Here is a 12,092-nt window from a genome sequence, read left to right on the forward strand (position 1 = left end):
TGATTTCGCTGCTCAGGGTGTGGCCACTGCAAGAAGATGAAGCCAGAGTATGACGAAGCCGCTGAAATCCTCAACAAAGACCGAGACGTGAGTGCCCTTTCCTTGCAGCCTTCCCATGCTGTGTATTTACGAGCGCTGGTCTTTTCAGGCTGTGAAATCGGCACCGACCTACAAAGCTCAAGACCGGATTTGCTTCGTAATCATGTTTTTAAATGCCTAAAATGTCATTATCTGCAAAAAGAGGGGTTTAAGAACTGCTGTCGTAGAAACGGTCCAGCGTTTACATTTCCAGCTTCAGCCTGGGATGGGATAACTCGTGCGGTCCAAAAGCGAGGTTACCGCAGGAGGTCACATTCTCTTTATGAGTGCACTTGATTATGTCATAACTCACGCTCACGTGAGAGACCCGGCTTTCTATACCAGTAATGAAATCAAATGTATTTCGGCCCACTGGAGAATTGCAGTCTGCCCTTGTGCCGTCTCTTATCTTTTTTTTATAATCCCTTTTCTCTCCCCTCATCCCTATCAAGGGGTGCCAATCTCTATGGAGGTGACTTGAACCCCCACCAGCCACTTCAGAAAGAAAGGGGAGAGAAAAAGAGAGAGAGAGTGAGAGCTCAAAGGCGGTAAAGCCTCGAATTAAGCTGTGACTGAGGCAGCAGGACGACCTTCGAAGACCGCCTGTCGTCGTGGTGCGTGTCCTGTTTCTGATTAGCTCGGGGCGTGGCTGCTGCTTTAGGTAATACTCCAGTGGCATAGTTTGTAGAAGCTGCCAGAGGCTCGTTACAGCAGCGGTTAGCTCATCCCCAGAACTCGGCCCTTCGGCACCGGCACTTCTGGCCCTCCGCTGCAGAGCGTGGGGATGGCAGCGTTCCGATGCATGGGAGCGGGGTTTGGTTCGGAGGGGGGGTGGGGAAAACACAAAAAAAAACAGTTCTCGTGTTTATGAGTGCAGTCAAGTCCTCAGGTCCCTACTGGCCAGCCTGGATTCCCTCGAGCAGACTGATGTCATTTGTTTTTGTTCCTCTGAATCTCTGTTCGTGACACACGCTGGAATGAAAGCACTATGTCCAATCATCTGTCTTTGTTTGTTTTGAAGGACACTGGAATTTCTAACAAAGCTACGCAAGCGAATGTTTTTACCGTGTGCTTGTTTGTACATCGCCATGGCACAAAACACAATTTTTCTAAGTAAAGCTATCAATGTGCTCTGCGGTCTTTGAGCACAAAACGATCTTCCTGAGTGAAACCTCTTCTCTCGTACCCGGCTTTGCATGCAAATAATGAGCCGAGGTTGAGATGACGAGAATTCTACCCCCAGCCTAGATTTTTAAAAAGCTTTAGTTTGCCTATACCTTTAATCGAGAGTGGGTTCATTATCTGCCTCCTGCAGACAGCTGTCAGAGAGAATGAGCCACGGGCCTTTAAATATTACATATCTCATCTGGCCCAGCTTGTGCTGGCTGCCTAGGCCAGGGCCGGCGATTTAATATTAATGCTGCAATTCATTTCTTTCTGCAATTAGCATACGATCATGAATTTAACAAGCTTAGAGAGGAGTAGAGCAACACACTAACTCGTAATAGCTTGTATAATTGTACCTGAGGGCTCGTTAAGGTATAGTGGAAACACCACACTGGAAACAAAATGCAGTCTGAAGACACGGCTCAAACCATCACCTGATTTTTGTTCTTCTTCTTTTTGTAAGACCTTTTTTTCCCAGTATTATGTGAGACTGTTGGAAGTTGCCTTAGGTCATTATAGTTGTGGAGCTTCATTATCACGTATTGTAGGTTTTCTACCAGAGTAGAAATGAGATTCTAATGAGAGGGCAAACATTATGGATCACAATCCAATCAGAAAACTCCAAAAGTATCACCACATTTGAGTAGAATAACAAGTCTAGCAGTAAGCTAACCTTTTGTCACAAGAACCACAAGAATCCTATCTTTGGATCAGACCACTGACAGAATGCTTTTTCTCTAAGTGCCATGACATAAGATTCTGTGGTATGCCTGTTATGTAATGCATTCCTGGAACTCTTCACAAAAGTGTTCTCTTTTACTCTAGGCTCGATAAAATGTACTTTCTCTACTTCTGCACCCTTAAAAAAACCCTCACCACAAGCTTTAACATGTGTAAGTGTCAGTGCTCTGGATGCCGCTGTCTCCTGCTCAGTGTGGTTTTGTGTGTTTGCTTTGTTGTGTCAGAGCCCTGGTGTGCTGGCCGCCATGGACACCACCATCCACAAGTTGGTGGGCGAGCGCTTCAAGATCTCCGGCTTCCCCACAGTGAAGTACTTTGAGAAGGGCGAGGACAAGTACACACTGCCACAGCTGCGCTCCAAGGACAAGATCATCGAGTGGTTACAGAAGTGAGATGGCTCTCTTGACATCCCTATTTCACACTCTCCCTTTCCCTCACTCTCTCACTCTCTACGTCTCTATCTCTCACTCTCTCACTCTCTACGTCTCTATCTCTCACTCTCTATGTCTCTTTTTCCCACTCTCACTCTCTACGTCTCTATCTCTCACTCACACTCTATGTTTGTTCCATGTCTCCCTCTCTCACTCACTCACTCAGTCACTCAGTCACGCTCTCTCCATCTCCCTTGAGCACATCCACCCTGTTTAGTGTTGTTCAGCTCCATGTCAGGGGCAATGACATCAGAGTAACGGAGCATGGAACACGTTTACGACACAGGAAATGTTGACTCATTTCTTGGCATGTTTAGAAAATCGCTTCAAGATTTTTCTCTCGACCCTGCATACTGTCCCCGCCGCCACTATCGATGTGAACAGCGGGGTAGCGAGCATCGCAAAGGCAAGCGTGCCTCGCCTGGGAACTGTGATCCAGTCGTCAAATTATGTCAAGAGGATTATTTCAGATTACGGTTATTAACACATATGAACAGAAAGAGTTGACTCAGAGTTCATGTTTTGGGAGAACTGCGTTTACCCACATTCTGCTCATTTATATCAGATGAGGAAAAAACGCCTAGCGCATTGGCCTGTCTATTTTTACAGCCACTATCGCCCAAGTAGCACAGATGTGCAGCGTCTCACCTCAGTGTCCTTGGCAGCTCGTGTAGTTGACGTCTTGGGCGAGGCGAGGAGGAGCAGAGGTCGCCTGCAGGTGATTCGCATCCTTTTCTTTCCATTGTGCCCTCAGCTGTGAGGATGCGATACCGCTGCCAGGGGCGCTCTATAAATAGCCGGGCCACGACGAGGCTGTAACTTGCTGGAGTTTGTTTTTCTCAGGGTCAGATGTGTGTTATTTGAAGAGGGCACCCGGGGTTTCACCTGGATTTAGGAGAGGAGAGGCTCGAGCTCTCAAGTCTTCCCACTTCTGTGTGCAGTGGTGAAGACTATACAAAGCCTCTCAGAAAAAAAATTGTTCTTTCACTTGTCTCCCTAGAGGTTAGATAAAGACTGCTTAAAATGTAGAACATTTTCCAATTTAGAACCACAAGAGAGAGATTTCACTGTGTTTATCTACAATTGCAATGCAGAGAATTCTTCCGTTGGTCAATTAACAGATTAGCCTATAGTTTATATAGATAGTGTAGTATAGTGAGGAGATGATGCCGCTATGTCAGAAAACCCATTAGATCTATTTGGTTTGCTCAGTTGTGGCACTTCTCTGAAAATATCTGAAATTTGCTTTTGAACACGCTTAACCAAGCATGACTTCAGTTGACTTCACTGCCAGCATCAGTTTGACCTCCCAGCAGAGGGAGGTTGACCTCCAGTTTGCTCACAGTTGGGGGGAGGACAACTTCCCTCCGCTGAAGCAGGCCAATCTCCAGGCGTGTCCATCCTTGTCCATTTGCAGGTCCCACGTCAGCCACCACAGGGTCAGGATAACAGGCAGGCTGCCAGGCTTTTTGGCAGCAAGATAGAGATTTCTACCAGGGGCCAAACTGACTGTAGTAGTTCAATGAGATCCTGTGGTTCCCCTCAGGTAGACATGCTATGAGGCCATGTATGGCAGAGTGATCCATTGTTATTTTTTGCCTGTGGGACTGAAGGCTCAATCTGTTCTTCATTATCTGTTTATCTGATTATTCTTTGTTCTTACCTTGCCTCCATCTCTTCCCCCCCACCAGCCCCCAGGCTCCCCCACCCCCGGAGCAGTCGTGGGAGGACCAACCCTCCAGCATCAGCCACCTGGGAGCGGAGGACTTCCGGGAGGCCCTGAAGAAGAAGAAGCACGCCTTGGTCATGTTCTATGCCCCTTGTGAGTCTCGCTTTAAAATACATTCCATTCTTCCGTTAGACTGGATGTCCATTTCCTGCTAGTCTACCCAGTGTTCTCCACAAAGTGCCAGAGGACTGCAGGTTTTGTTTTTGTTTCAAACTATGCAACAGCTTCTGTTGGAACACCAACCTCATGACAGGGACTAAAGGTCATGCTTGTTATGTTTGAGTGGAGGCCCTGCCTAGATAGAAAACCTAGCCCCTCAGGTCCCCATTGGCACAACTTCCCCCATTCCCTGTGAGTTTGTGCTGTTTATGTTATGGTTTGGTTTGATTGAATGCAATGCGTTCTCAAAGACATTTTGCTGTCACTTATTCACCACAGACAGTCAAAACGTTGAAATGACATGAAAGGAGAAGTTAAATCGTTTTTTTTTTTTTTAGAAAGGGACAAAAAAAAAAAACAGTTCCATCCCAGCGGTCCCTCCAGTACCATCCCAGCACCCATATTTGGGGGCCCCATTTCCTGCAGTCAACTGATTGATACTTCAGCATAGAATCCCTGCGGTTGCAGTTTGATTGTAGCTTCAAAGCTCAAGCTCGGCGCAGAGCAGTCAGCATGCCTCTCCTCTCCTCTCCAAAAGCACACCTCCAGACAAAACACCAGGGAGGGTGGCGAGAAAATAAATAAATAAATAAAGTCAGATCTTTTTGTTTTTGTTCTTTGTCTCGAAGTTAAGTCACGCTCTGCGTAACATTTCCGTATTTGGGGGGATTTCTGTGATGAAGCTGGTTCCACGTTAACGCCCTAATGCCTTAAGACAATATGCTAATCAAGACTGAATAAGGGGCCTCTGTTGGCTCCATGCATCCCACCCTCTGTGCAGAGCAGCATGTTTCTTTTCATTTTTCCATGGAATGCACTAATTGCTCTGTTGTTTCTGCCATTGTAGCTTTGTTTTAGACGATCGCTCAAGCCTTTTAGTGCAATTGCGTAAAGTGGCACTGATTGCTTTCTCTGTTTACGCCATCGAAGCCTCGCAGAGGTCCCGTCATTAGAACACCTGCCCCCTGCTTTGTCATGGCAACAGAAGAGAGGCACACTCGAGATAGTGAGCTAATAGCATGAAAGCAGATCACGCTTTTTATGAAAACGAGAATCCAACTGCTTTTTATAGAATCCAACTGCGCTGGAGGGAGTTATGACTACTGTGCTGTCCACAGCGATGAGTGGTTGAGTCCCTGCTTGTGTTTGGTGTGTCAGTATGTCGGCAGCCCAGTCCCAACCATCTCTCTCTTTCTCTGCACTGTGAAACGGTATTAGCCCTTAGTGTAAGGGGGGGGGGGGTCTCCGGAGTTAGTTGACTGTTGCTCTGTCTCCAGTGTTAGTTAAAGAGCTGATGCAGGCTGGGCTTGTACTCCCTGGTGCTAGCCTCTGGGCAACTGGGCAACTGGGCAACGAAGCTGGCACAAATGGACTGGACTGAGTCGGTTGGCATTTCCACTGCAAGTGTGTTAATTGTATAGGCCGATAAGGACTAAAATTGGCTCCCAGCGCCATTATTCATGATCACAGGAAAAAGTGTGTGTGTGTGTGTGTGTGCCTCTACGACTATGCACAACCTTTTGCCTCCTTTATGCTTTAGAGTGCTTTGTTTCTTCGCCTAGGCTTCTGAGTCCTGTGGTAATTAAAAGCAGCCAGCAGCTCTGGAGTAGCAGAGAGCAGAGTAGAATGGGCTTAATGACCTGGCCGCTGTAGGGACATCACAGCCATTTGCTCATTTCAGTTGCAAGATGTAAAGAGTTTGGAGGACATCAAATGTATAGATTATAGACATTTGGAGATACTGATATTTTACTGAGCTGACAATCAGCCTGACTTACTGTCCATTCCTCAGATTGCATGTATGAAAGGCTCATTCACCAATGAAATCTCAGGAAGTCAGATATATGAATCATGTGGTCCATATGATCAGCCTTCCCCAGGACTGTAGCAAAAACAATAAGCGAGTCATCAGTTGAGGGACTGTTGAGTGTGTGTTTGTTTAAGAAACCTGTGTGTGTGAGTGTAAGTAACCTATTTGTGTGTGTGTGTGTGAGAAACCCAGCAGTGTGTGTGTGTGTTTGTGAACCACAGAGTGCTGAGCAGCCCACCTGAGCAGTGAGCTCAGTGTGCAGATGACAGATACAGATGGCCTCAGGAAACTACCCAGGAGGTTTTCATCTATGAGCGCAATAAAGGGATTTATTTCTCACAATAAAGCTGAAGTGAGCCATCACTAATGTGGGATAATTCTGTTAGGGACCGGCCAGGACGTGTGTAGATGTGTGTGTGTGTGTGTGTGTGTAGATGTGTATGCTTGTGTGTGTATGCTTGTGTGTGTGTGTGTGTGTGTGTGTAGGATCATAGAGGAAGTAGCTGTTATCGTACATATCAGTGTTATCATTCACCCGCAGCTCTGGCGAGACCCCTCTTTCCCTGTGTAGTTAATCAAGAGATATTTCTGTCTGGTGACAGAGGGGGGTCCTCAGAGAAGTGTGCCTCACTCCTGTCCTGTGTGCTTTAAGAACACTTGGGGGGGGGGGGTTGGGGGGAGAAAAGAAACAGGAAATGAGTGCGTGTGCTTTGGTTTCCCCAGGGTGCCCGCACTGCAAGAACGCTGTCCCCCACTTCTCCACAGCCGCCGATCTCTTCAAAGAGGACCGCAAGGTGAGCGTCAAGCCCTTTAAGGGGAACCCTCTGTCCTTAATCAGTGTGTGTGTGTGTGTGTGTGTGTGTGTGTGTGTGTGTGTGTGTGTGTGTGTGTGTGTGTGTTACACCCCACTGAGCTGTAAACAACCCTTATGCCTCAGCTCAAGCTCCTGCCAGACTCTCTTTAATATTTTACTCTCCCTCCATTTTCAACCATCATCATCATCATTTGGTGTTTCCCTATCCGTGGAAGTTGAATAGGTGTATAATGGGGTTTTTTTATTGTTTTTTTTGTTTTATTGTTTTTTATGGGGGGTTTTTTTATCCTCATGTTGTGAAATTTAATTCTCTTTTCCTGCCCATATCAATTCCTCCTCCTGTCCTCAAATAACTTCTGGAAACTTCTAGCATACTGCGGAGGGCTGGAGTTCATGTCTCTCCAGACATTTGTTATTGGCCTCGGTAACGATGTTGGATTGTTTTTGCAAATGGCCAAAATACATCACGCATAACGTCACTTGGCTTTAATCTTCCAGTGGCTCTCAAGTCTGGACTCACGCATTATCATTATTCAAGCCCCTAGAATGTTGAAATCCACTTCAGCCAAAGGCACAGTTGAGTGGTGCAACAGGGTCGCCCCCCCCCCCCCCCCATGTGCATGTTTGTCCAGGCAACGCCCTTCATCCCAACGAGGGCTCTCTCTCTCTCGCTCTCTCTCTCTCTCTCTCTCCTGACCGTGATTTAATGAAAAGCAGAATTTGTTGTTGTGAGTGGATCACTCGTTCACTCGTTGCGTAGGTACTGGTGTCGGAGCCCACAGCCGTGCGTGGAAAGCTCCATCTGCTGGTGCTGAGGTGGAGTGGTGGGATGTGGGATGTGGGAAGTGGAGGTTAGGCTGGATTGGAACATTTCTCATAGCCCCTCTTCTCCTGCTCGCCCCCTATCTGCTTGGTTCACCAGTCTCCTCTCTGATGGCTGTTTGGCTCTATCTATCTATCTATCTATCTGTCCATCTGTCCTTATATCATTCAGTCCATCTGTGTCTCTCTCTCGCTCTCTTTTTCGCTCTCTCTGTTTCTCTCTCAACCTAAAAGAAGGCCTTCTCTAAGGCTAGTGGTGGCTCCAGAGAGACCTCTTGTGTTCCCTCTGTGTGCTTCGTCTGGCTTCTTGTGCTGCGAGGCCACGATACATCATCCACACTCTTCATCTTCATATTCATCTTCATCTGTCTCCTCTCTGGCCTCTCATAACTGTGCCATGCTTGTTTTTGCTCTGGCAATGCGGCTGAGAGAATGATGGGCATCTCATCCCGTTCGGTCTCTCTCTCTCTCTATCTCTCTTTTTTTCTCTCCCTCTCTCTTTCCCTCTCTCTCTCTCTTTGTGCAGACCAGGGCCCCTAGTGATGAACTGTGGTCCTCTCCATTTGAGAGTTCTTGTTTACCAAAGTCAAACACAACACAACAAGAAAAACAAGCTTTGAAGATGCCCAATTAGCACAGCGTCTTTTTCACAGGCGATAGAGAAAAAAAGTTGCTTGCTTAAAGTCTAAAGAGAAGTCAATGAGCTGTTTTTCTTTCACCGATTGAGCTGAATATCCACAAGTACAAAGGGAAGGCCGTCTGGAATTACTTAATTTTCTCAGACGCTTTGTAATGAGAACCCTAGTGTAATTGGCTGCCATGTTTCGCCAGTCTTAATTACCTGTGCTCATGACTGACGAGACACTCGTCTCGTTAAAGGTGTAAATTAGTACTTCTGATACACGTTCATTTGTCCCCCATGTGACCCACTATTGGGATGTCTTTCGCACAAGGAACCTTCCGAAGTTGCCTTTTCCAGCTTCCGCAGTGCTTTTGCTCTCATACGTTGGTGTTAAAGCAACATACCCGATCAATTTAATGTCAGGAGGACTTCCAACATTTCAAGTGCAATCAATAGCCCTAGTGGCCACAGCGTTTGGGTGAAAGGGGAAAAAAGCTCTCAGCTCATTTTCCCCTCTGTCGATGCTGCGCTGGTCAGATTGATCGCCTCACCATGATCTGTCACGGATCCTCTGCGTTTGAGGGTGGGCTTATCAGCGACTCCGAAGAAAACGCGCCCCGTGGCTGGACAGCAGATACATCTCGTCTAGCCATACTCCTCCGCCCTAATGTTAGTCTTCGAGGGGCATTGATTCACCCACAGTACGTAAGGTGGCTCACAATCGACCGGCGTTCTCATTTAGAGGATAGTGGTTGCATCCTCCTGTCTAATCTTTCATCGCTTGTAAACCTTTAGTCTTATACTAACATATTGCTAAAGGAATCATTGTCGTTTGTATTACACACATGAATACTCATGCGGCACAATTATTATTTACTTGGAGCCTATTGTTAGCTGGCAACAGAGACAGTTGTTTGAAGAAGCCCTTGGCTCTGTAAATACTCTTATTTTTAGATTTGCTTTTCGCAACCCCCAGGTCACAGATACTTTGAGTTCACAAAACGAACAGCATTGTCACTCCATTAGGAAACCATGAATAAAATTGATGTCACTTCATGGAATCTTTGTACCGAAGGAATAAATGAGTATGGTAATGGCTTGCTTTTACGGTAGCCATCTAAGTATCCATCCTTCCATGCTTGACTGATATCTGCTGTTGCACGGTTGATAAGAGCATTGTAGATCAACTAAAATGGTGACCCTGCAACAGGCTGGAGGACCCAAGGGAGGAACGTATTGTTTGTGAAGTGGTGTTTACGGCTCATTTAGGAAAGTTTTGCTAACTGCCTCACCACAGTGCACCAGCATAAATCTCTTTCATCGCTCTCCAGTCAGAGTGATTGTGTTTCTCTACTTTCTCCTCTCTCTCTCTCTCTCTCTCTCTCTCTCTCTCTCTCTCTCTCTCTCTCTCTCTCTCTCTCTCTTTCTCTTTCATCGCTCTCCAGTCAGAGTGATTGTGTTCCTCTACTTTCTCTCTCCCTCTCTCCTTCCTTCCCCAGTCTTAATGGTATGGCCTGATGGATATGTATTACTCACTCCTTCTTTTCTTTTTTTCACCCGAGTGAAAATAATGGTTGGCTAAATTTGGGAAAAAGGAAATGTATAGCACGAAAGAGCTAAGCCAAAGCAGCTATGTGTGGATCTTGGCTGCGGCTCGTGTGTGTACAGCTTCCAGTCCAGTTAAGTGAAACGCACAGAGCATGTCTCAATGGACGAGACACTCACGGAAAGTGCTGGCTTGCAGTTGCCCTATTTTGCTTTCGTGCTAAGATATACATTGTGTGAAGCTATTTCTGCCTCAGCTCATTTACCTCAATGCAAACAAGCCACTTCATAAGTCCTTCATGGGGTGACCATATTCAATTCGGTGAGTTTTCGCAATTGACTCTCTTGACCTTACCGGATGAAAGACTGTGCGACATGATCGATATTATTGTTGTTGCACATTGGTGGCTGTGATTGGTGAACGTGCCTGCCACTGTTGGCAAGACTAAATCATTGCTTGAGCTTCTTATCGGCAGAGGGATGGTTTCAGCAGAGTAAACAAACTACATCGTGAGCTGGGAGCAGAAGGACTCGCTCCTTTGGGGAAGGAAGTTTCAAAATCCTTTTTTTTTTTTTTTCAATTAGTATTTTCTTTGAAATGCCTTTCTGTGTGAAATGTGAAGGCAGTCATACTTACAGGCATTGCTGTTGTGTGTACAGTTGATGCAGTGCTGCAGTGTCTGTGCAGCTTGTTGGTGTGACTGTTTGATACTAATGGCAGTGACTGTTTGATACTAATGGCAGTGACTGTTTGATACTAATGGCAGTGACTGTTTGATACTAATGGCAGTGACTGTTTGATACTAATGGCGGTGACTGTGTGATACTAATGGCGGTGACTGTTGTGATATCTATCATCTTTCAGATCGCCTATGCTGCGGTGGACTGCACTAAAGGTCAAAACCATGAGTTGTGCAAGCAGGAAAGTGTGGAGGGTTACCCAACTTTCAACTATTACAACTATGGCAAATTTCACGAGAAATATAACGGTGACCGAGGGGTAAGTGTAAGGCAGTGAGCCTGTATCTTTCCTGAAGGTGACAAAAGGACGCAATCCTTGCATGATATGGTAAAGTTGCGGCTTGGTAGACACAGATGTTCTGTTTTTAGTTGTTAAGTGCAGCAATCATTTAAACTTGTCATTTCTGTAGATCTTACACTGTCCTTTACAATGAGATGTCAAAATAGACAGGAAGAGGTGTTTTATGACCAGAACTATGTCCCCAAAATCAAAACAGCCTTTTATCTTTGTTTTGTGTCCCACAAGTTTACTTCTTACTTCTGAAATTACTCAGATGGTATCTACAAATGTGCAAACGGTACACTGTGGGAATGTGAATGATGATTCAGGTAAAAAAAAAACAGTTACTCTAAAGCCTGCTGCCAAACACATAATTGCACTAGAGCACATTATTTTGGCGAGCCATTTCCCAGGTGGCCATATCAGAGGTTGTTAAACGACGATTGCACTTAGAGAGCACAGCCAGCCCTCAGCGGTGAAACTCTTATCTACAAATTAAGATGAAGCTTTATAACAGATATCCTCCCTCTGTAGATGTGCCTGATAATGAGCATCTCACCATTGCTGTTGTAGTTGAAACAACATTGGTGTCAGTTACCTGAGGGGTTTGGCACTTGGCCACGCCAAACCAGGCTGTACCGAGCTATGCCAAACTAATTTGCATTTCCATTAGTAGTCAAATGGCGCAAAACTGCACCACGCTGTGCTCATTTTGGACCCTCTCCTGAGCAGGGCCAAACCGCGCTGGGTCCGTCTCCAAATAACGTTTATAAATCTCATTGATAATTTCATTCATCATTCACTGCTTACCATAGTGTGACCTATTTTTGTTTATCAAGACAGTTAAAAAGTTTCATTTGGAAAGTTTAAACAGTAACTATAACAATGATAGTAAATGGTAAACTGACCATCGACATTCCTACCATGGTGAGTGTGTTTAGGCAGACAATGAATTAACAAAATAAACGTATTCTCTCATTGTGACAAGTAGTATAAACTCGATAAATTCTATGGCTAAATTACATTGTTATCTGGAGAATTACGAACGGCAAACATTAATGTTAGCAAGGTTTCGGGCTTAGAAATAATGGAATCAATTTCAACCAAGCAACATCCATTTCTCTTTGACTAAAGAAAGATACAGTACTAGCCT

General features: G+C 45.6%; 1 protein-coding gene across 1 annotated transcript in view; it reads left to right on the plus strand.

Annotated features, from left to right (window-relative positions):
* pdia5 (protein disulfide isomerase family A, member 5) overlaps positions 1 to 12,092 on the plus strand; it is a 40,122-nt gene that overhangs the window by 25,235 nt on the left and 2,795 nt on the right. Inside the window, exons 13-17 of the mRNA XM_012819863.3 lie at positions 17 to 87; positions 2,211 to 2,374; positions 4,109 to 4,239; positions 6,839 to 6,909; positions 10,784 to 10,918. Of these exons, the coding sequence (XP_012675317.2) occupies positions 17 to 87; positions 2,211 to 2,374; positions 4,109 to 4,239; positions 6,839 to 6,909; positions 10,784 to 10,918 (572 nt within the window). The remainder of the gene's footprint in view (positions 1 to 16; positions 88 to 2,210; positions 2,375 to 4,108; positions 4,240 to 6,838; positions 6,910 to 10,783; positions 10,919 to 12,092) is intronic.

Source organism: Clupea harengus, chromosome 2, assembly GCF_900700415.2.
Source record: "Clupea harengus chromosome 2, Ch_v2.0.2, whole genome shotgun sequence".
NCBI lineage: Eukaryota > Metazoa > Chordata > Actinopteri > Clupeiformes > Clupeidae > Clupea > Clupea harengus.